Genomic DNA, 25,020 nt, shown 5'->3' with positions numbered 1-25,020 from the left:
GGCTGCAAGGGAACAAGTAATAGGTTTATTTCATGCTAAAAAAATCTTATTTTTTTCTTGTTCCTTTGCAGCCTTCGCATGCCGACGCAGGTCCCCACATAAAATAGTTTGTCCTCAGTGAGATGCTGCCATCTCATAGTGGGTTTCTAACACTGTGTAGAGTTCCATCCACACAGTGCCTTTACTTCCATCCATTTTCTCATCTCTTTATTCAGTACAGAGGATTTTGATCCTATCCCAGCAAGCAACGGACGCAAAGCAGAATACTGACATAGTGCCAGTCCATCACAGGACAGACAAACTGACACAAACACACACACACACCAGGGCCAGTTTTCCCATAAGCCAATTAACCTACCAGTATGTTTTGAACTGTGAGAGGAAATCATATCACATATATGGAGAAAAACCATGGAACCTAGAGAGAACATGCAAACTCCACACAAACAGGATGGCAGGAATTGAACCTAGGGCCCCAATGGTGCAAGATAGCAATGCTAACCAGTTCGCCACCATTAGAAATGGATGGATAGCTTAGTTATCTTTCTAGTTCAGTTTTGCATGCATAATTCAATTTTGAAAGCCACTGAGACATCTGGTACTACTGTTGTAATTATGAAAAAAACATACAAAAAGCATGCTAACAACTGTGCCATCCTATTCCTTAGTTAATGCATTTTATTTTTATAAACATTTAACGTTGTTAGCAAAATATTTTGAATGCATTTTATCCTATTTTTTCTTATTTTCTTATAGTTATTTTCTTATAGTTAGATTTAATGTGTATTTGAACAATGAAAATATATTTTTACAAGATCTGGGGAAAAGTCCAACAATTTATTACAGTGCTAAATTTAATATTAAGTCTCTTAGTAAGTCTTTGGACTGAGCAGTACTGTATAGTACAATATATTGTATTGTGCAGTAATCTACTGCAGTATGATATAATTGGTATATAAATATAAAGCCACTACAGTGAAATATCTTTTTATAATCAAAATTAAGTTAATTTAGTTTTGTCAATTTTGAGGGTCAATCTTTTTCCAATTATAGATTTTAAGTTGTATACTGTGTAGACTTTAATTTTAAATGGTGTATTACAGCATGATAAACATACTAATTAAAAAGTAAGTATATTTTATAAAAGCAAGATTGCTCAGGTGGATATATAAAAATAGTTTATTATTGTACTTTAGCTTGTGAACACAGTTTCATGTATGGATGTGCATGTGTGGAACAGCGGGAGGTGAGGCCCCCGGGGGGGTTTATTGAAAGTGCTGTAATATAATAATTGCAGTGTGCTGTGCATACTGTTCCTGGTTAGTGTCAAGCTCAAAAGTCTTTTCACTGCATAAATTGTATATCTTCTTTATTTGGAAATTATTTATGCCTAACTTTTTGTATAGAACATTTCACTTACAAAAAACTTACATATTTCCTATATAGTAAGAATGTCCATGTTAAAATTTTGTGGTGATAAGAGTTTAATCATTTCATCACCCATATTCATTTATTCCTTTTTCCCCTTCTTCATTTATTCCTGTTTTTAATTATATAATGTTTGCATGCCCAAAGGGGTTGGCAGGCAGTTGACCTTGGACCCCTAGAGGTTTTTATTTGGTTCCTCTCCTCCATTGTCTTCTGCTCTTTTTTGTTCTGTATTCACAACATGTATGGTCACTTGCTTTGTTAAGCATCTTGGGACAACCTTGTTGGGAAAGGCCCTATAAAAAATGAATTGAGAGTTTAGAGACTTGGAGATTAATAATCCATGTTTTCTGAAATGTGTGTTTTTTCTTTCTAGGCTTTTACTCACACTGCACAGTATGATGAAGCGATTTCTGATTACTTCAGAAGAGAGTACAGTAAAGGGATATCCCATGTCCCCTTGCGTTATGGAATGAACCCCCATCAGGCACCTGCACAGCTCTACACTGTGCGACCTAAACTTCCCATCACAGGTATGCAAGACACATGGCCCCATACTGTTGGCCAAATAAATTGTTTGAGTTTGTATTCAATTCAAAATGTGTAAGAGTTACACCAATGAGTAGGCTAATTTTAAAGTTATTATTTTAAGGTTAAGTTTATAACTTAAGGTTTAATAATAAGTTGAATATATTTAATAGACAAAATAGGAAAACAGAGACTGGCAATTCTGCAAGACAAATGTTAGGGATTATCCTGCAAATGGCAGAATGTCAATGGCGGTAATCTCAGGAAGTGTACCAATGCCATGTGCAAGCCCAGGGAAGCAAGATGAAATAGGTAATCAACGTGTATAGAAGATGGTGGTCCTTCTGGAATAGGTGGACCCTGTACAAACAGGATAGGTTGTACTTTATTTTTGCATAGTTAGGTGAGAGTAATGGGAATAAATACACCAAAAAAAAACACTTGCAAGACAGAAGTGGTGGTGGTGTGGGAGTATACATCAGAGATATAAGAGTATATAGAGCTTTTAAAGGTGCAGCTATAAAAATACTAGAATTGCCAAGTGAGCCTGAAAAAAATATTATAGTAGAGGCAAATAATGCAAAACAGTTTTTCCAGGACTACAACTGTTTAAAATGTTATAAATATTATTTAATATATAGTAAATATATGGTTTAAATAGTTTTTAAGATAGCAGGGAATTAACAGAAGATGATGAAGATGTAGCAAAACATACTAAATGTCTGTTTTAAACATCTGTGTAAAATATACTGAAAGATGCCCCATGGATAACAGTTAAGCAGTATTAGGTAAATTTAGTATAACTGATATTGAGGTTCAAAAGGCACAAATAAAATGAACAACAAATAAATCACTAGGACCTCATGGTATTTTCCCAGTCCTGCTTAAGGAAATGATATATGTTATTCACAGGAGGTGGAAGAATATTTCAACTCGAAGAAAGGCAAATTGCTGATGTACAGATGTAGCCATTCAAAATGCGCAGTAAAACCCCATACCAGGGGTTCTGAGCTACAGACGGCCGTGGTATGTGATTCACTGGCCAAAGATGATAGATAGGTCCCACTTGTGGTGCATTAGATGTTAGAGAAATGATTGCTTCATCTAATCTCTCTACTGTGCATGTTTAAATCTGATTAAATGAATCGGAGATTCTCAAAAATTACTGTACTTTGCATGATTGGAAACAAATGCGTGATTGGATCAACGAAATGCTGTGGTGTTACTTTTACAAAGACGGTCAATGAAAAAAATAATGTGTACCAGGGCAATACAGCTTGTTTACAGCTGTTTACAGTTTACAGCTTGTTCAAGGTCATTCATTATAAATACTATTAGTAATATCTACGGTAAAGACTTTGATGGCGACAGCTCAAACATGAGAGGTTGAGCTTTATTAGCTCCACCTTGCGGAAATTCCGGATACTATTATTTTACTTAAAGACATTTAAATCTTTCTACGACCGACCAACGCACCACTAGTGCCCCTGTCGGTCAACCAATCACGTAATCACCAATCACGCGGTATGACGCGTGATGACGTAGACAAATGCCTGCGGTACGCGTTTGTGCCGCGCACTTTGAATGGCTGCATCTGTATATTATAACATATTCAATGTTAAGTTATATTAATAATGAAGTAAAAACATGAATTGGCCAACGTGAATACTGTCAACTGTTCAGTCGGTTTAATTGAAAACACTTTATTCAGTGGGGCCATTTAACAGATGCTTCAAGTCTTAAAACGAAATTGTATATATAGTAATTAGAATCGAGAATAACAAAGCGGTATTAAAAATACTACTGAAACTATAATAATGTGTCTGGTCATTATTAACAGTATTAATTTAATAATAATTTCAAACTTCTTGTATCTTTTTCAGTCATTTTTTTCTTCGGTTTTCATTAGCTTCGCTTATTAAAATATCTATTTATGAGACACGATGTTTCAGATGTCAATAACTTTGTGAACAAATAACACAGAGCCTGCAAGCTACAGGTTTAAAGATCGCGATTTGTGTAAAATTTTGCAGCTTTTATTTAAACTATCTAGTACCTGGTTGCGTTTTTAGAAACCTTAGTTTGAATAAAGCGGATCTGAGGTGCAAGTGACTATATTTAGCGCGAAGGCATTATGCAATTTTTTTTAGGCATCAGTTGAAGCCTTCTGAAGTCTCTCAAGAACATAAAAATGTAACATAATATTGTGTGGCATGATGGGCAACAGATTCTTTTAATTTTAAAGAAAATCAAAAATAGGAAACAATAACGCGTGTGCCTCAAATAAACATTGCATGGTTTTAAAACCCATAAAAACGGGTTTAGTTAGAACACGAAAAACAGGTGATTTTTCTTCCTTGTGAGCAGCTTAGAATCTTTGTGTAAGCTGTTTTAAAACTTTTTAATTAAACATTTTAAGCACTTTAATTTTGTAAACGCAACACGCATTCCGTACAGATACAGTACAGTCACATTCTCCTGTCTTACCGTGGTGTGAAACGAATTAGCAGGTAATTGAGATAAACGTTCACCTCCCACTGAGCTCAGTCATAGAAGAGGCAGCGCCGACTGTATTTCAGACTGTTATGTTACATTTCAATTTTTTATATACATCTAAATAAGTCAGGCATCAGGTGCATAAACTATTAGTAATCAATAATTAGTATTAAAATTCGCTCTGTGATAAATTGTTCCACTTCCACATCTTGTAAAAACATTCATTTGCAAGACTGTGTTCAAACATGTTAAATCTGACTACAAAAAAACAGGGTTCACTTTTTTCTGTCTCTCCCTACTCTCTCTCACCCGCTGCAGTTTGGACACAGAATGGTTAAAAATGGGAACAGGTCAGACAGGCAGAGGGTGACCTCAGGACCTGCAGGATGTTGACACTGATACCTTCTGTTTGTTTTATGTAGATTTGACTATGTCTTCAATCAAAATGACAAAACAATAAAGCAACAAGGTTTTGATTTACAGCAAAAAGTGTGGAGTTTAGTTGAGCGAACTAAAAACCTTAAGTCTAGAGATTTGAAACGGGAAATTAGAGATTGAGAGATTTGATCTAGGTAGACAAAGTCCTAAGAGATATAAATGGGTTCAATAACCTTTAAGAAATACTTCTTAAAGATACTTCTTGTTGTTTTCTTTGAAATTTATTTTTTTTGCTTGTCTTGTTGCACTATGTATAGGTTTTCTTTTGTGTTATGATAATGTTGGTGGGTGTTTGCCCTGTCCTTTGATATGCTACAGAAGGTTATTTAATTGTCCTGTTTTATGGTATGTTTGTAAGTGTTAGTCTTGGGAAGTTGCTGCCCCTGCTGAAACAAGTCAGCTTTATTCTGTTTTAACTTTATGTGAAGGCTAAATTAAGGGATCCCAGCAATTACTTTAGTACCTTCCACAATATGGTTAATTAGTAATAGTGTATTTTTGGATATGTGCAGTATGTGTCATTCTTTCATCTTAACAGTCCAGTCGGCTCGTTCCAGTGGTTTTCATTAGGATTGAGATCTGGGTATTCGGGCCAGGTAGAATGATGGCTGTCTGTCATGCTCTTTAAGCTAACCATGTGTTCCCTGTGCATGATAGAATTAATTTGACTAGAGATTATTCATTTTGGCCATTGAGAGAATTATCAGCCATATTCCCCTGCAACAGGGGATAAGAAACAGTGTAATAAGGGATAATAACAGTGTTAAGAAACAAATTCAAGATAGTGGTGAGGCTAATCTGTGTGAATTCACTTCAGTACGTCTTTGTTTCATTGAAAAAGATTGTAAATTACAAACAAGACTTGTTAAAATATTAAAAAGAAGGATAAGAAAAGTTGTAATTATAGCTTTGAGAGGCTTATTCTCTAATAAGTTCCTAATAAAACAAATGTGTAAATGTATACAAAGTGTAATCAGTGCCAATCTGTGAAATTAATGAAGTTGATGAAGATATTACACTAGCAGGGCTATTAACAAAAAATGAATCTCTGTACACGAAGGAGATTACTGCTTTGGTGAGCTGGTGCAGTCAAAACAATCTCCAGTTCAATTTTGGTAAAACCAAAAAGGTCATCTCTGATTTCAGATATGACAAAAATGAATGCCAACCCTTGTGATTAATGGTTGGATAGTGGAGAGGGTACACCTTTAAGTTTCTTGGTACAACAATCTCATCCACTTTGAAATGTGAGACAGTCTATCAGAGAGAATATTTTCTCAGGCAGCTCAAAGTTTGGTGTCTCTCAGGTCATGATCCATTTTCACAGGGCAACAGTTGAGAGTGTATTTACTTTTTCTATGATGGTCTTGTTTGGTAACTCAGCCACTTAGGAGAAGAAACCACTTGGTGTAGTGGTCTACACTGCTTTTAAAATAATTGGCCGTGACTCACCGTCTGTTGTTTCCTGACATGCAACACGTTTAATATAAAAACCAGCAGAGAGGCTATGGAAGAGCACCTACCCTGAAGCTATTCAGTCTCAACTCTATAGTGCTATGAAAGTATTAAAAGTATTGATAAATTTGTGGATTCTGTCTTCACTGTAATTTAGCACCATATTGTATTTTGTATATGATGTGTGTTATTAAGGGTTTTTCTTTCTCATTTTATTGTGCATTTGTCATTTTGAACGCATCACAAAAGATTTCTAACAAGGTTGACTTTGACTTTTGTATATTTTTTATTTGTATGATTTATGATACTTTTCTTGTACTTCATTCTATCTCTCCTTCTACTTACAATGTCTTGTTCCTGGCTATGTTCTTCAGACAAAAACATTGCAGTGTTCTTTTAGCCAGGTTCTTGGTTTTGTCCTGGCCAAATTTCCCATTGGCCTTTACCAGTCATGGGCTCCTAATAATCCCCTGGAGACCTGGAGAGGGCCATCAGACATGCAAAAAGGGACTACAAGAACAGGCTTGAATCAAAATGTGGGGACATTAACACAGTGCGCCTCTGGAATGGCCTGAGGGCTATCACTAATTACAAAGGACAAAAGGATGTTATAACAACAGCTGATGATTCACTGCCTGACCAACTAAACAACTTCTATGCGAGGTTTGACGCTCACAACACGGACCCTTCACACAAAACGCCCAGTGAGCCTGGGGAATTTGTGCTGCTGCAGTCTGAAGAGGAGGTACAGAGAGCTTTCGGAAAGATGAAGCCACAGAAGGCTGCCGGCCCTGATGGTATCCCCTTCTGTGTTTTAAAGGCATGTGAAGCACAGCTGGCTCCTGTTTTCATTGTAATATTAAACATGTCACTATCCCCGTCTACTGTCCCTCTGTGCTTCAAGAGGACTACTCTCGTGCCACCTCCTAAAGCAACCAAGGTGTCATGTCTGAATAACTCACACCTGAAGAAGGCTCCACGGCCGAAACATTGTGTTTTCTTTCTTCTCTTTTCAGCATGGAATAAACCTATTATTTGTTCCTTTGCATGTCTGAATAACTACCACCCGGTGGCACTCACCTCAGTAGTCATGAAGTGCATGGAGAAACTGGTGATGCGACACATCAACAGTATTGTCCCGGACTCCCTGGACCCCCTGTAGTTTGCTTATAGGAATAATAGGTCAGTGGACGATGCTGTCTAACGGGCCCTTCACATCACTCTTGAGCACCTGGACAAGAGGAACACCTATGCCAGGATGTTATTTATTGACTTAAGCTTAGCCTTCAACACAATTGTGCCAGGCAGGCTGGTGGTCAGACTCAGGGTTCTGGGCCTCAGCAAATCCATCTGCAACTGGGTCCTGGACTTCCTGACAGGCAGACTCCAAGTGGTGAGGATTGGAAACAAAACCTCATCCCCTCTGATCCTCAACACAGGGGCCTACCAAGGCTGCTGCCTGAGCCCACGGCTGTATTCTCTCTTTACACATGACTATGTGGCTAGATTTAACACCAACCGCATCGTCAAGTTTGGTGATGACACCACAATAATCAGTCATATTAGCAACAATGATGAAACTGCCTACAGGAGCGAGGTAGCAGAGCTAGTGGAGTGGTACCACAACATCAACCTCACACTTAACATCGGCAGAACAAAAGCGATAATAGTGGACTTCAGGAGGCACGGTGGACGTCGCATACCCATCATCATTCACGGGGCTCCAGTCGAAACTGTCAGCACCTTCAGGTTCCTCGGCCTCCGGATCACTGAGAGGCTGAGCTTGTCAGAGAACATTGCTGCCATCCTCACTAAAGCCCACCAGCGCCTTTACTTCCTGGGACAGTTAAGGAACTGGCGGATGAGAAAGACAACACTCACCAATTTTTACCGTAATACGATTGAGAGTCTCCTGACCGGTGGTATTACAGTGTGGAATGGTGGAGCCACGGTACAGGACAGAAAAGCCATACAGAGGGTTGTGAGGTCCTTGCAGAAAACCATAGGGACTGAGCCACCCTCCATCGACCGGATATATCTCGACCGCTGCTGCAACCGGGCTCGAGCTATACTTCGGGATCCAGTTCAACCCTGGCCTGGCCTGGATCTGTTTTCACCCCTAGGTTCTGGTAGGAGTTATCGCAGTATCAGAACACTGACAAATAGATTCAAAAATGGTTTCTTCCGCCAAGCAGTCTGCATTTTAAACAGTTCAAATTAGCACCTGCACTTTAAGGTACTGCACTCTTTGCATGTCTTGTCCTGTCCTGTCTTGGCTGTATTATAATGTCTATTGTCTAAATGTATTGTACATGTCCGTTTGTCATTTGTGCATTTTTTTCTCTAATGTTACTGGGTACAGCTGAACGAGTAAGCATACACTTGTTGTATATGGCAAATAAAGGAATCTTGAATCTTGAATCCCCATCTCTGAATTGGCTTCATCACTCTGTTCTCTTCCCCATTGACAGCTTGTATGTGGTGAGCGTACTGTGCGCACTAGGGTTGACATTACATCATCCAGGTGGGTGCTGCACATTGATGGTGGTGGAGGGGAGTCCCCATTATCTGTAAAGTGTTTTGAGAGGAGTGTCCAGAAAAGCGCTATATATGTGTGAGGAATTATATGTAAATATCCTGCCTCTAGAAATAAGGTTTTTTTCTAAGGAAAACTAATCTTGAAGATGTTTATTAAAACTCGTCTTTCACAATTAATATGTATTGTTACAGCAATAGGTGACTAGGAAGTGTCTCTTAGCTTTTAGATAGTTTGTGACACCTGGCAGAGTAAACACTTCCAGCTTCAAAGCAGAGGTGATGTTTGCTGAGATGTGGGGGATTACCAGATCAAAAACAATTGTAAAGTTTGCCTTGGTATACCTAGATAATTAAGTCAAGGGTTAATGACTGTCAATGATCAGTACAGATACACTATATAAAATCACAGTAAGACCACAGAGAAACAACAGGAAAAGAACAAGAAGAGAAGGACAGCTAGGAGAGAGGAAAGAAAGGTCAGACCACAAGAGAGGAGTTGGAACTTGGGGCTCTCACCTCGTGCAAGCTTCTGCTTCATGATCTTCCAAACGAAACCTGACAGGAGCAAGCATCTGAACCTTGCTAGGGAGAGCTTGCTATTCTGTTTTTAGGTAACTTGGGTTTCCTGGGTAAAAAAAGATACCTTGGTTAGCGACGTCTTTCTGCTTAGGGTGCATTTTTAGAATAGGAAGATAGGATCCCATTTATTTTGTGGCTTTGGGGGTGCAGAGAGAAAGATTTAACTGCAGGTTGTATTGCATTTATTTAGAAAAGCATCTTATTTCTATTTTGGCTTTTCTGTAGGCGTTAAGAGTTTAATTCTTAGTAGAAGTCTGGGGTTTTTTGTTAGGCCTCTGAAATGTCTAGTTTGTAAAAACTGTATACCTAGAGTAACTTGTGTTGTCTGTAGCATAGAGTTTGTCTAGTCTTTGTTAATAAACAATTTTTTTAACCAAGTGTGCCTGGATTATTGCTCTTTTCACAAAACAAAGAATCACATGCCTCTAATTATACCAACTGCTCGATAAATGTCATATTTAATCAATTTTAGTGAGCTTACCATTTTGTAGAGAATTAAGTAACTGATGCAGTGGTGTGCTGTTTAATGTTTAGACTGTACTGTTCAGTATCTTAACATTAAGCAAAGAATAGTCTTGATTATAAATTCAGTTTCATTGTGCAAGGAAAGGAATGTTACCTTATTTTTGCCACCAGAGTATACTTGGCTTTCCAACTTATACTTAATGAATGTTGCTCACATTTCAAATTTCTTAATTAAATTCCAGATCCTTTACCATTACTTGTAGCAACCAAGCTCTTAAATTATTCTGTTGTAATGTAAATAGCCATTTCATTTAAGACCAAAAAAGAGATACTTGTGAATATTCACTTGGATATTCCCTGGTATCTTGATTTCCAACAGTGCTTTTCTCTCATTTTGGTTTGTATTGATATTGGTATATGTTGGTGATTGTAAGGTACATTAGTCTGTTTTCTTAAACCAGAACCCTCTTAAAGAATCCAGTCCTTTTTTGAAGTGACTTTCTTGCCTTGCTAAATTTAATGTCCCCTCCGTTCTCTCTCGGGTCCAGGGGATTTCCTTTCCCAGGCATGAAAGAAACCATGCTTAATTAACATTCCTATATGACAAAGTCTTATTACTTGATTATTCACATTCCTTATCATACCAAGGAGTCATATGGAGGACTGATTCATATATATCAGCTTAGACATTTTTCTTAAGGATTTCTCCTTAGTGGGAAAGTAATAGAAACTATTTCCCAAAGGTTTCCCATTAAGACTTGTAGGTATGTGGGGAAATAGTGATTTCCTAATGATTGTATCTAGGTCTGTAAATCTTAGTTTATATTATGTTGTAGCATTTAATATTTTTCTCACTTGTGTATTCTTTGTTTGCAGTTCTGAATGGGTCTCCTGGTTTTATCAATCTGTGTGATGCCCTGAATGCCTGGCAACTGGTGAGAGAACTGAAGGAAGCCCTGGGACTCCCTGCAGCTACATCTTTCAAGCATGTCAGCCCAGCAGGTAATATCCCGTCCTGGGATTATGTGTTTGGTCCTTAGGTCCAGCCATTGAGGACCAGCGCTTCATATGATTATTTTCTTCTAGCATTATATAAACATATTGTATTGCTATTAATAACTAAGCTAGCTGAAATGTTTGAAGTCTAAAGCAGTTAATGACATAGACCTATAAACTTTTCTAATTTGAGAAAAAAGGGAGGTACAATGTGGGGAATGGTAAGTGATAAATTTGTGTGTACAATATTGAAACCTTCCTTCATATCCAAAATCTAGACTCACATGACAATCCTAAAAACTGGTCAGACTAGTTTCTCTGACTCCCCTCACATTCTTTTTATTCCTGTTCCAGCGTCAACAGCAATTCAGAAATTTTCCACTTCCTCACAAAGTACAAAATTACCTTGCCCATCACCTCTTGCCCTAATAAATCCTTAGGATTAAGAACTCTGCTGCCGATCCTGTGCTCACCCATTTCTGCTATTTATTTGAGTTAAATTGTTTGATTTTTATATCCAATAAGTATGAAAGTGGAACACTGCAGAGTGTTTTTGATTTTATAAAATCTTTGGAATTATCTGTCTATGGTGTCAGCGAGTACTGAAATATTCCTACTACCACTACTACCTACTCCCGAGAATTCCTGCTTCTGGTCCATGACAAGGCATTCAGTATTGTCAACATTTATTTTTAATAAAGGGCAAATGGAGGAATAAGTTCAAGAAGCCAGGGGCTAGAGGTGGTGTTAATTTGGTAATTTCTTTGTCAAATGTCTGGTCTTTTAACAAGATAGATGAAATAGTGGCAAGAGTCAAGTTTGAGGAAGACGTCAGGCAAAGTAATCATATTTGCTTCACTGATACATTATTATGTATTATGTTATTAGAGCAGATCAAGACAAACAGCATCACAGAAGCCCATCGGCGGGGGTCTTTGTATCTATGTCCATAACACCTAGGCTACCCATTTAAATGTATTGGAGTAGGTATGTACTAAGGACTATTAGATTATTTCTGTGCTGTTTGGGCCATTTCATTTATCTCCTGGGTTTGAACAGATAACTATTATATTAGTTTATGTTGCTGGACCAAACAAGGAGGCTGAGGAAAGGATTGCTACCAGTTTTAATTGTGCTTTCACGATCAGCTGACCAGCCTGTTTTTGTGGTTAGGGACTTTTGGCATATCTTCCTACCTTGCAGCAATATTACCTGCCCTACTCATATGAGTACTACATATTTTAGTTCAGTGTTATGGAAATATTGAAGATGCATACAAGGCAGTGTGCATACCACTGAAATCAGACCATGTTGTTCCTTTCCTCCTTGCATGTAGGTAGTGCATAGAACATGAGAAGCCTATACTATAATATCCACAGATTTATAGATAGAGGAGAGTAAGGAGGATCTTATTGACTATTTTGATACTTTAAACTGTCAGGTGTTTTTTGACACGTGGAAGGATTTGCATGAGTTGACACTGTATAACAGCATACAGTTCTGTGAAAGCACTGTCATTACTTCTACAACTTTCAAACTATTTGCCTATAAAAACCTTGGGTGTGTAAGGATTTAAAAATGTTTAAATGGGTGAAAAGTCTCTTTTTAAAGGGGGAAACTGCTGTTGTTTGGGAGAAAGTTTAAGTAAAAAATGAGGAAGGCTAAGAGGGATTTTAAAGACAGGATTGACAATAGGTTCTGTGTAGACAATCCTAAGCAAGTGTGGAAGGGGCATAATGTAATTACTGTATGGGCAGAGGTGGGAAAACAGAAGAGGAATTGTGCTTAGCTCATCCTTTGTGAATTATGTTAATTATTTGTGTGGAAGATTCAGCATTGTTAATTTAAGAAATAAATATAATGAGATAATTTAGGAGATTCCAATCAAGTAATCTGACGATATGTGGGGAAAGGTGCTTAAGGTATATGTTCAATTTAGGGAAAATTCCAATTTGGTTAATCCGGCAATACTTGATTCTTGTATTTTAGCAAATACAGTTTCAACTGTTATACCTGTACCTAAAAGTCTACGGTCAAAGCACTAAGTGACTTTTGATCAGTGGCATTCACCTCCCTATTAGCTAAGTGGATGGAGGGGGTTATTTGTCAATATCTTACCCTTTCAATTGTAGATAATCTGTATACCTTTAATTTGCTTATAGAGATTGTATGGGGACTATAGTTGCAACTTTTACTTGAGTGAATTTAGCAGCTAGTCATCTACAGATCCAGTTCAGGTGGGTAGCTGATTCAGCATGGGTAGGCTGCAAAGGAACAAGTAATAGGTTTATTCCATGCTGAAAGGAGAAGAAAGAAAGCACAGCATTTCGGCCTTGGAGCCTTCTTCAGGTGTGTCTTTGCTGTATTGTTGTTTAACGATTACCCTGCTATAAATTTCCTCTAGCTTGAAATGTTAGTTTGTTTTTTTACATATCTGTAATTAGGGCTGGGCGATATGACCTCAAATCAATATCGCGATAATTTCCCACATTTACCTCAATAACGATAAATTAACAATAATTTTTTTGAGACCCATTGAAATTATATTATTACATGATATGCTGAAAGATCACATTTTAAATATGCAAAACTATTAAACTTAGTAAATGTCAGGCACCACCACAGCTTGAGAAAAATATTTTCTTGAAGACACAATGTATCTCTTGTCATGGGCTTAACGAGTCTTTTGAAACCGCTATGCAGAACCATGTCCTTCGCTATGCAATATGTAATGGCATTAGTTGTCTCATTACATCTGCGTAAATCTTTTGCATATTGAGTGGCATTAGTAAATGTTTGTGTTAGAGACAGCTGTTTGGGGGAATCACTTCAGCCATGAGTGCGTTTGTCAGTTTCTCTCTTTTTTTTGGCCATGCACTCTTCGTATTCCACGACATGGTTGTGTTTCAAGTGATGAAACAAGGTGCTCATATTACTCCTGGGCGCAGAAACAGTTTTCCGACAGAGTTAACATCTGACTTCTCTTTCTTTAGTATCCGGTTTTGCTCGTCTATTTCTTCCTCGCTGTTCCAAAGTCCCCCATACTTTCCTGTCTCTACCGCTAGTACTTCCTTTGTCCTTATATCTCTTGTTTCCTTTTCTATCTTTTTTCCTTCTTCTAAGTGTCTGCAACCTGTCATCTCTTATCTTAACCATCCTCTCACAAAACACAGCCCTCTGCTCTTTAACTGATGCTCTAGGTTGAGATAAAACTTCTGCCTTTTTTTCAGAATCTAGTTTTTCAATCCACTGCCAAGACCTGTTCTCCTTGAACATAATCATACCCTCAACAGCTATTGCTGTTGCTCTGTCCTTAACTTTAAGTTAATTGCCAAAGATTCCAAAATCCCTCTCACAGCGTACATTCACCTTAGGTGCCGATTCAAGCTTTTTATACATCTCCTCTGAAACCTCATCATACCTGCCATATTCTAAATGATCTTCTACCATCCTACAACACACCTTTTCAAAACTAGCAAGGATCGGTTCCACAGCCTGTCTTAGTCATCTCCTCAAATTCAGGGCTCCTCTGTTCTGTGAGCTTCTGCAGAACAGGTCCAGAATGTACCTTTATGTCGGTAAACAAGCGTACCTCACCTCTGACTAACTTACTGCTATCAGCCTGCCATTCTTTCAGTTTGCACACTAGCTCCCTGTATCTTGCATTAATTTCTAAAACATGCTCTTTTTTCCCCAGAGCTTTCTACAAAGGCTCTGTCACTAATTTACAAATAATTCCCAGTGCTCTGCATCCTGCAATAAATTGACCTACAATCAAATCCTCAAACACTGCTTTTATTAATTTGTTTTCATGATGTATATCATGCATGAATTCCAGCAATTCAGCATGCAAAAAATAAACTCCAGCTGCATTGTGGAACATTGCATTAATTCAGTTTCCTTTAAAGGGAACCAGAGGGACATGATCAGATTTGATATCTATCAGTTTGGAAAGGGTTACATTTCTAAGGCTCTGGGACTCCACTGAACCACAGTGAGAGCCATATTTTCCGAAGGGAGAACATTTGGAACAGTAGTGAATCTTCCCAGGAGTGGCCGGCCTGCCAAAAGTTCTCCAAAGGCGCAACATAAAATCATCCAGGAAGTCACAAAGGATCATAAAAAAAACATCCAAAGAACTGCAAGATTCTCTTACCTCAGCTAAGGTCAGTGTTCATGACTCAACAATCAGAAAGACTGGGCTTCATGGGAAAGTAGCAAGGCGGAAACCACTGCTAACCAAGAAGAACATAATTGCTGAAAACATCCAGTGTGACAAATGTGCAATAATAGAGGAAATCAGGAAATCACTTTTTAACGGCACTGCATGTACTGTATGTGGGTATAGAATGTCACCATCCCCTTTCAAAATGTTCACCTTCTGTTGCCCTAAAGCCTAACAAGAAGACAATCAGACTTTTTCCAGTTTTATTTACAAATTGTACCTTGCAACATCCAAGTGAAAAAAGAAAGTAAAAAAAAAATAGTAGAATAACTGGGTTGGATAAGAGAACACCCCCCTGAGTTAATACTTGGTTGAAGCACCTTTTGCTTGAATTACAGCCTTCAGTCTGTTTGGATACATTTCTACCAACTTTGCACACCTAGAGGTATTTGCCCATTCCTCCTCACAGAATTGATCAGGCTCAGTCAAACTGTGTTGTGACCGTTGATGGACTGCCCTCTTCAAGTCATTCCAAAGATTTTCAGTGGGATTAAGATCGGGGCTCTGACTAGGCCACTCCTGTCCTTCAGGGACTGTACGGTTGCTCCAGGTCATTATCATGTTGAAAGGTGAACCATCTTCCCATTTTCAACTTCCTGGCTGAGGGCTGAAGGTTTTCTTCAAGAATTTGCCTGTATTTTGCACCATCCATCTTCCCTTCTATCCTGACAACTGCCCCATTCCCAGCTGAAGAGAAACACCCCCACAGCAGGATGAGGAGACTTTAACATGGAAATTAATCATAATTATTAAATTGTTTTCATAAGAATAGTCACTTATCCCTTGAACAGTAAAGAGACACCATTTAATAAAGTCTATTACAACAATAGTATTCTCTTAATCATTTTAATTTTCATATTAAACATACAATATAAGGATTAAAAAAAAACAATTATACCTATAAGAACTCCATGTTCAAATTCACATTATCACATCTAATTTTATATCAGTGCCAATACTAAGACAGTTTTTCTTGATTTCCTGCAGTTCTTTTTCCACGCATTTTAGAGGTTGTAAAGGTACTTCAAGCTAAATGCTAAGATGATAGGAATTGAAAAACCATTGTCGTAAGTGTCAAAGTTAAGATGGGGGTGTGTGGTGCAAAATTCAAACTTCTGGACAAACTTCTGTCATTCTGGACGAGACCTATGTAGACGACATTAGTCGGGGGAGTTTTAACATCACCATTTGGGGTGTACCTCAGTTTATTGACGATATCAGTGTGAAACAACACAAGACTACATTAAACAGCACCCCCTTGTATATTTTTTCATACTTTATTAAGTATTGACATGTTCCTTTAATCTTCCCTATTGTAGGTACTACTAGTGCATTACTAACCTTACCAATTAAAGGTCATACTCAAGTATTCAGTGCCAAAAGAAACAGTTTGTCATTGTCATATTTACTCTACCTACTTATATCTGTAAAGATTTTTGATTAAAATAAGTAAGCCCTTGTCTTCCTCAGGTTTTTTTTTGTATCCCTCCTTTCAATAAACATTTATAATGCATTTTCTAATTGGGTGTTCTTATTCCAAGTGACTGTTTTCTTTAAAAAAACACTATAAAGATATTAGTAGCATTAAACAAGATCCTTGCAGAATTGCAGTATGTTCAGGTAAGCTGAGCACATTTCCAAAAGCACTTGAATACTTTCCCATATTTTTCATTTTAGTTTTATACCTCAATATCTTTATTAAGCATTTTAGTGTAATTCTGTTTTTACTTATTGTATCCGACTGTTGTGCATTTTTTCCTCAAAAGCATGAAATTTACACTTTTGTAGCCACACTAATGTTGCATTTTGTCCACTAGGTGCTGCTATTGGAGTGCCATTGAGTGAGGAGGATGCTAAAGTCTGTATGGCATATGATGTGTACAAGGATCTGACACCCCTGGCTACTGCATATGCAAGAGCTAGAGGTAATTTCATTACAATATCTTATTTAATGAGATTTATAAAGATTTATAATTTATAGACATTAAATGCTTGAACCACTTAATTAGAAAATCTCCTTCCATTCTTATGTCTTTCCTAAAATTATACAAATTTGTTAAATGCAAAGGGGTGCTTTAGTGGCTCCCTTTATTTTAAAGTTTTTACTTAATATAGAATAATGTTATAGACCATACAGCTACAAATTTTCTGTGTTGTTGGAACAATACTTTCTGACAATTTCCTGTAGCTCTTCAAAGTTGTGGCAAAGCAGCATTTCTGGTTGGTCACAAGCTTTGTAGTAAAGTAAATCTCAACAATGGAAAGAACTCAAGACATACAACAGTTGTTCTTGAACATTTGTATGGTTGGCAGAAAACAATAATTTGTGAATGTTGGTATGGTAATTACTTTATTGTTAAAGTGTTCACTTGATGATCAAAGGAACTGAGAGGCAAATCAGAAAACTAAATATGTACTTAAAAAGGTAAGATATGAGAAACTGACTTTCCATGTGCATAATGATATTTGCAACCAATACTGAAGTCAGAGTAATTGATTTGTATAGTTTAAATTTACTTTTAATATGTTACTATGTAGTGCATATTTAGTCCAACTTTGTATTTGTATCTTTCCAAAAAATTACCTCAAGAGCCTTCTATTTTATGTCTAGGCTCTGACAGAATGTCTTCCTTTGGAGATTTTATTGCCTTGTCTGACAGCTGTGATGTTCCCACTGCAAAACTCATCTCCAGAGAGGCAAGTTTAAGAGAAAAATCAGTTAGCAGTTTCTTGTTGAATTAAATCTAAGGGGTTAGACTAAAAACTGATTTGGTGCTTTCAAATATGTTTCCTGCTTTGGAAGCCTTTTAATTGTGATTCTAGCAGCTCCACATGCGAGGACTTTTAATTAAATTATTTTGCAGTCCATTTAAATGGTAAGATGCTCTTTTGACACACTCTCATTTTAATGGTATGGTAGATCTGATTGCTGGCTTTCAAAAAATTAAACTATTTTCTATTCATATGAATAAGTGTAAAATTATTAATTTTCTCTTCTAGTTTGAACTTTCCTAAATTCCTAAGCCAAAGGATTTAATTGCAAAATGTCTTATTGTGATTTCTGAATGCCATTTGTAGGTTTCTGATGGGATTATTGCTCCTGATTATGAAGAAGAGGCGTTGAAAATTTTAGCCAAGAAGAAAAATGGCAACTATTGTATTTTGAAGGTGAGACTTGTCTGGTAGCTTTTAGGTGTATTTTTCAAACCGATATTTGATTTAGTTTGTTCATTTAAAGGAATTATGACTCCCAGCTGATCATTAAAGTGTATTATATTCAGAACACAGTGCATATAATCGTGAAAAGCTGTTAATGAATATGACAAGGAGAACTTTTACATGCAAGAGCTTATATAATTTTTTCTTAGCATTCTTTCATATACATCTCTTCTTAGCTTACCAATGTTTGTTGTGCCATAAAACATATAAAAAGCTTAAGATAAAATATTAAGTGCATAGCGAATGTGGACATCCCTTTTGTAGAAGATAACTAGTGATATCAGCAGTTAGTGATATAAACAAACCTGCAGATTTTCAATCAGTTGGTGTAATGATTTTTGCAACAGTGGCAATTTAAAGTGTAGGGATGTAGGAAGTCACAGCAAAGATTAAAGAATTTTTAAAATTGAATTTATTACAAAAATAGCCTCTTCAGAGACCAAAGACTAAATTATATCTGCTGTGCATCTAGACATTTGCAAGCCGCTCATACACTTAAAATGTTTATCAGAGTTACTATAATTGTCAGTTTTAGAGACTCTTATTGAGCATATATTGAGGACCGTCATGTGTTTCAGATTAATATTTAGGTTCGACATAGATTACTATACATATCATGACACTCTGACAAAGCTTAGTCTCACCTTCCATTTAGTCTTAAATGCTTTTTTCTGCAAACACTCCACAAAACTGGTGTCTTATCTCACTTGCAAAGACCTTAACTAAATTTAGAATAAACATATCACAGATCAAACTCTACAGAAGTTAAAGAAAAGGTTTAAGCAAAAACTGAATTTTGACATTAATAATAATTAACATTGTACACAGTTTGAGTTAAAAGATCAAATCGTTTTTGTAAAAGAAAACTGAAATGGTATTTGCAAAGCACATAATGCAGTTCTGAAGCAGGTGTGTGTGTAATGAAACCTGTGAGGTATCAAGTCAGTGGAGTATTTCCAAAATACACACTCGTTAAATTATGAACCCAGATGTAATTACATCCATGTGAGAAGGCGCATACCAAAATGCTTAACCAAGTAACTAACAGGCTATTTATAAGCAATTTAGAGGCTGCATAAACTGCTTATAGCGACAGGTCAGCTACAGCTAGCCTTCCATACAGATCCAGCCGTTCAAAATGAGCAAGGTACGCCCAGTTAAAACATGGTGGACGTTGCGCAACATACCCCAACATATCACGTTTCTTTAAATAGGATAGTAGTATCTTGTGAAACCACCAGATGGAGCTAATAAAGCTTAATGTCTTATGTACAGCATTTGAGTTGTTGCCAGAAAACACCCGGCTTTGAATCCCGGTCACTGCTGAGGGACAATCTTATTCCAATTAAGAATTTAAGTTGTATACTGTTTAGACTTTTAATAATTTAAAACTGTATTACAGCATGTTAAACATTAAAACGTTGGTATATTTTATATTAGTTCACAACCTCCCACCTTCATCATAAATAATTTAATTATGCATTAATTATTTTATTTTATCAAAGTCTTTAACTTGGTAACTTACAGTGGGTTCTGGTTTTAATGTGCTTGTTCTAACATTATTAAGCTTATATTCTGTACTTCATAAAAAGTTATAACGTTTTATCCTTTTCTAAGAATACATAGTAATAAACTTTATTTTATATAGTGCCTTTAAAGGTGGCTTCTCAAAGCGCTTTACAGGATGACAACAACAATAAATAAGAAGAATACACAAGATAAAACACAATTACAATAAATAAAGGAGACCGTGGATGGTGGTACTAAGAAAAGCAGAGGGGTGAAGAATGGAACCAGTTAAGGAAAGGCGTTTCTGAAGAAGAGGGTTTTGAGTCTGGATTTGAAGCAGTTTAAAGAAGGTGACTCTCTGATATCCTTGGGGAGAGAGTTCCAGAGCTTGTGGGCATAACAGGAGAAGGCCCTGTCACCCATACAATGTAGATGGGCTTGGGGGACAGTAAGAAGAGCAGAATTAGAAGAGCGAAGGTTGCGAGGTGGGGAGTAGGGCGATAATAGTTCAGACAGGTACTGAGGTTCCAAGCCATACAGAGCCTTATAGGTGAGCATAAGGATTTTAAAGTCTACACGGAATTTGACCGGAAGTCAGTGCAAGGACTCCAGGATAGGAGTAATGTGAACATTTGCACTAGACCTGGTCAGGATTCTGACTGCTGAAGCAGAATTCTGACTGCTGGAGCATTATTAAGAATTATCACCTCTTTTTACACTTGAGAACAAATGAGAACATTCCACTCAGTGGGCGATGCATTGTTATCTCAATCACCTGCTTATTCGTTTTACACCACGGGAAGACTGTATCTGTACAGAATGTGTTCAATCAATACAGTAATTGATTAAAAAATGCATGTTTAATTAAATGCCCTTTTTGATTCACAATTTGACAATAAGAACCGGGGTAAAGTTAGCTTGAAGTTCAAAAACGATTTTGGCACGCCTGTAGCATTTTCACGAAACCTCCTAGAGTTGTGAGAACACTTCCTTTGTGTATAAAGTACATTGTGAATGTTTTCACAGCCTTTACTTTGTCGTTTTTATGCCATTTTTTTACCACGCACGAATATTCTTATGTCCATATCTTCGCAAGGGAATCAGTGCGAATTTTAATTCTAATTAAATGACCGCGGGCAATTTCCACCCCCTCTACTCTTCTCAGAGTAGAATAGGCTAACCTTCGGTGGATGTTTTGGGTTTTGCTTTTTCACATATCTCCCCTTTTTATAAAACGACATGGTTGATGTTCCAGAGTCACTGTTTTTTCATCAGTGAAAAGTACATCATGAAATGCCTCTTCCTGTTCAATCCATTGGAAAAAAGAAAAGGAGCATAAAGCATCTGATGGTCATAAACGATATTAATTTAGGAACCGCATCAGAGATATTTTTTTAACTGCACTGCATCGGAGAGAATACCATAGCGCGTTTTATTTTACTCCTTGGCTTCCCGGGCTTCCATAAGAATCAGTATAGCTTCTGGGAAATACATTTTTCCTGCATTAAAGTTTAACTCGTTTAGAGCGCCCTACATTACAAACTCCAAGCGTTTCATTTTGAGCTGAAGACCCTCACACCTGAAGAAAGATTCACAGCCGAAATGTTGCAGGCTGACGTGGCTACCCACCAAAGTAAAAGTATTCCAAAGTATTCCAGTAAATTTTTATATTATTATATCTAATTTTTTATTTCTTTTTTAAAAATTAAAAAAATCGTTTGCCCAGCCTAAGAGGGGGGGTCTGCTCTCATTGACAGCTGACACTCCTCCATACACTCAAGTGAAAAATTAATAACGCCAATGTAAACGTCGTATTTACAATTTGTTGATAATAAAAATGTTAAGTTCTCTAAAGCTTTCTCAGTCAAGTATGATAATTTACCTATGGAGCTGTGTAAGCATGCGTAGGCAGCAAAAGATCAGCTAAACTGGGGGGAAAAAAAACGCTTTCAGAGAAAATATTTCAGGTGTGAAGAACACAGATCCCCAATGCAATTTCAACCAAACCTGTCCCCACACACCCTGCCCCCACTGCAATTAGAATATACACAAAGCACTGAAAGTTTTACAGTAGATGATCAGGGGTTTCGCAGACATAGGCGTAGTACGTAATTCAGGCTTTATGAACTCAAACCTGGGATTCGATTAATTAGGGTTATTAATTATTAGAGTTCATAAAGCCTGAATTACATACTATGCCTACATCTGCAAAACAACTTTGCTAGTTAATGCTACTTCACTTTCTCGGGCGTGTTTTTTTTTAGGAAAAAAACAGGCTAACAGGCTTGTTTTGTGATCTTCCTAAGATTAAGCGCAGTGTCAAAATGTTTCCATATGAAAGGATTCATATGAAAGGCAGTGACGTCACCGCCCTGAGGCGTGTGTGTGTGGCAGATCTGTTGAGTGTGAATTGTGGTGAGCCTCTGATTAGGGAAAAAAAGACCTGCTGATCTGTTCTACATACCAGGAAGACAACAGAATATGATTTTTTTTTAAAGTCGTGCAATTTCTAAGCAGGAACACATCATTCTATCTTATATATGAAAAATATATAATATATCTTATGTATGAAAACGTGTGTGTACTAGCTGTACTGAAAATAAAGCACCGTTTTTCATTCAACGAGTGCCTGAGTCACTGTGTCCATCCTATAAAATAATGCCACAATATTATAAACACCCTTAGGCTGGGCAATAGAATTTTTTAATTAAAAAATAATAAAAAATGAGATGTAATGATTTGTTCCTGCTTAACTTAGAAATTGCATGACTTTAAAAGCGATAAAAACAGGTTTCGATAGTTAATAATCACTTTTTGTGCACGAAAAACGGGTGATTTTTCTTCCTCGTCATCAGATCTTTCTTGGAAAAATGTCTTACCCGCTGCAATTTGGGCACAGAAGGGTTAAAAAGTCAGACAGGTAGGGGGGAGGGTGAGTTGTGAAACTGTTACCTGTCCTGGATAAAGCGGATAGAAAATAGGTGGATTTACACCTGTGAAAAGCGTTCCAATTTTAATGCGATACGGAAGACATTATTCATAAAAAATGATCTTGTATGAAGGAGACACGTTACGTATCGCCTCTTTTTACACTTGAAAGAACATTCTAATGTTAATGCGACACTGAAGATATTATTAATAACCTTTTAAATCTGAAGGGAGATCTAAAGGGATCCACACGGTACAGGTTCCGGCTACTGTAGCTATTCAGAGGGAAAGACGGTGATGTCACTGCGCAGGCGAGCAGACACACCCTCTAACGTCAGGCGTACGCGTTAAATATATTTAAATCTTTGAATTAATATCGTTATTGATTTCTTTAGCCTCACAACATTGTCCAATAATACTCTTCTTGTGTCTAATTTTTAGTTAAGCAGGATTTGAGCTACAGACCATAAAAAAACAAGATTGACTTTTTTCACATATTGAGGATAATGATATCAGTAGCAGTTTGAAACTATTCATTGTTATTAATAAATGCCTTAGATTCAAACGTGATATTTAGAAATATAAAAAAGTCAATAGAGTGTTCATAATATTGCTATTTTGCTATTGCTATTTTAGTTTTTCAAAGAAATGTTTGTTAAAAGAAAACTCGTGGCGATAGCTGGATTTGAACACCCGATCTCTCACTTATAAGTGAGGCACTTAAACCATCATGCCACTGATGCAGTCACGTGACAAGCAGTGAAACAGCCTTACACATATCAATAGATATGTGTATATACTACTGTTTGTGTTACAGTACATGAATATAATTATATCGTTATTAATTTCTTTAGATACGCGATTCCATATTATATTCCCTATTAATCAAATTCTAAAAGTATGCTTTGTTTATTCTGATAACGAGCGTATTCGCAGAAAAGGTTAAAACGATCACTTTTCACAAAGTATATAAACGTACAGTAATATGGTCAGAAGGAGCACGTAAAAATGTTTCTGAAATAAACACATTTTAAGACTTTGATGCTTAAAATGTTAAGGGAGAAATGGAATACTAGTGTGTATTTTTTCTTAAAAATACCAATACCAGCAATATACAGTTTACATAATATGTTTATGTTCCTAAATTAATATCGTTTATGACCTTCAGATGCGTTATGCTCCTCTTCTTTTTATGCTCAGCTACTAAAAATTCCCTTTAGTTGTAAAATTCCATATAAATATTCAATACTAAGTGGATTAAAATGTGCACAGTAAAGAGATTAAATGATTATATCTTTCCACGACCGACCAATGCACCACGAGTGCCCATCGGTCATTTTGGCCAGCCAATCACATACCGCAGTACGGTGTGGTGGCTCACGCGTAATTGCCCGCGGTACGGGTTTGTACCGTGCATTTTGAATGGCTGCATCTGTATACATACAGTATTACATTACTGGTTAGGGAATTAATGGACATAAATGTTGCTAATTGTTTTGGTGACCTCATGGAAAATGTTTTTTTACTCTTTATTCTTTCAGATGGACCCTGAATATGTTCCTGATGAAAATGAGGTGCGTGTTCTCTTTGGGTTATATTTGAAGCAGAAGAGGAACAATATTTCTATCAACGGCTCTCTTTTCAACAATGTTGTCTCCAATGGAAAAGTAAGTGGTTCTTTGGTAGAGATGTGACCACATCTCAAATCTGTGGGTGTAGCTTCTTTCCTTTGTGGTAGAAATATCCGGTTTAAAAATCTATGAAAGCAGCCCTTATTTATGATTATTATTTTTAAACTGTGATCCTCCCTGTTGTTCTCTATGTCAAACTAAAAATTACTTCATACTAATGAAGCTCCTTTTAAATCTTTGATATTTTGGTAATTTTTCACTTGTGTAAAATGTTGAAAACCATAAATCTTCCAAACACATACTGCCAGCTCAGAAATTATTTCTGGTCAATTTAAATAATCTTATGACGGCTGCAATTTTGCATCTTTCACCATCCAAGGCCCTTGTTCCTTTTTATGGTATTCAGTTTTACTATCTTAGGGCTGAACAATAAATTAATAATTTGTTTGGTATGTGCATATATATTATGTGAACAAATATGGTTATTCTGCCCATTTAGCTAATTTGGTAGTAGTTAATTGATCCCAGGATCTCATCCAACCAACCATGTCTTGAAAAAAGCCAAGGTACTGTATCAGCTTCAAC

The 25,020-nt window shown here is 36.9% G+C and overlaps 1 protein-coding gene across 1 annotated transcript in view; it reads left to right on the top strand.

The window, feature by feature from the left end:
* The window catches only part of atic (5-aminoimidazole-4-carboxamide ribonucleotide formyltransferase/IMP cyclohydrolase), an 80,386-nt gene that overhangs the window by 37,615 nt on the left and 17,751 nt on the right, over nucleotides 1-25,020 (top strand). The window contains exons 7-12 of the mRNA XM_088930197.1: nucleotides 1,805-1,961; nucleotides 10,804-10,929; nucleotides 16,966-17,073; nucleotides 17,760-17,845; nucleotides 18,227-18,316; nucleotides 24,346-24,471. Of these exons, the coding sequence (XP_088786323.1) occupies nucleotides 1,805-1,961; nucleotides 10,804-10,929; nucleotides 16,966-17,073; nucleotides 17,760-17,845; nucleotides 18,227-18,316; nucleotides 24,346-24,471 (693 nt within the window). The remainder of the gene's footprint in view (nucleotides 1-1,804; nucleotides 1,962-10,803; nucleotides 10,930-16,965; nucleotides 17,074-17,759; nucleotides 17,846-18,226; nucleotides 18,317-24,345; nucleotides 24,472-25,020) is intronic.

This window comes from Atractosteus spatula, chromosome 13, assembly GCF_055471065.1.
Source record: "Atractosteus spatula isolate fAtrSpa1 chromosome 13, fAtrSpa1.hap1, whole genome shotgun sequence".
In the NCBI taxonomy this organism is placed as follows: Eukaryota; Metazoa; Chordata; class Actinopteri; order Semionotiformes; family Lepisosteidae; genus Atractosteus; species Atractosteus spatula.
Note: the sequence above shows the minus strand (reverse complement) of the source record. Positions and strands in the feature narration are given on the sequence as shown.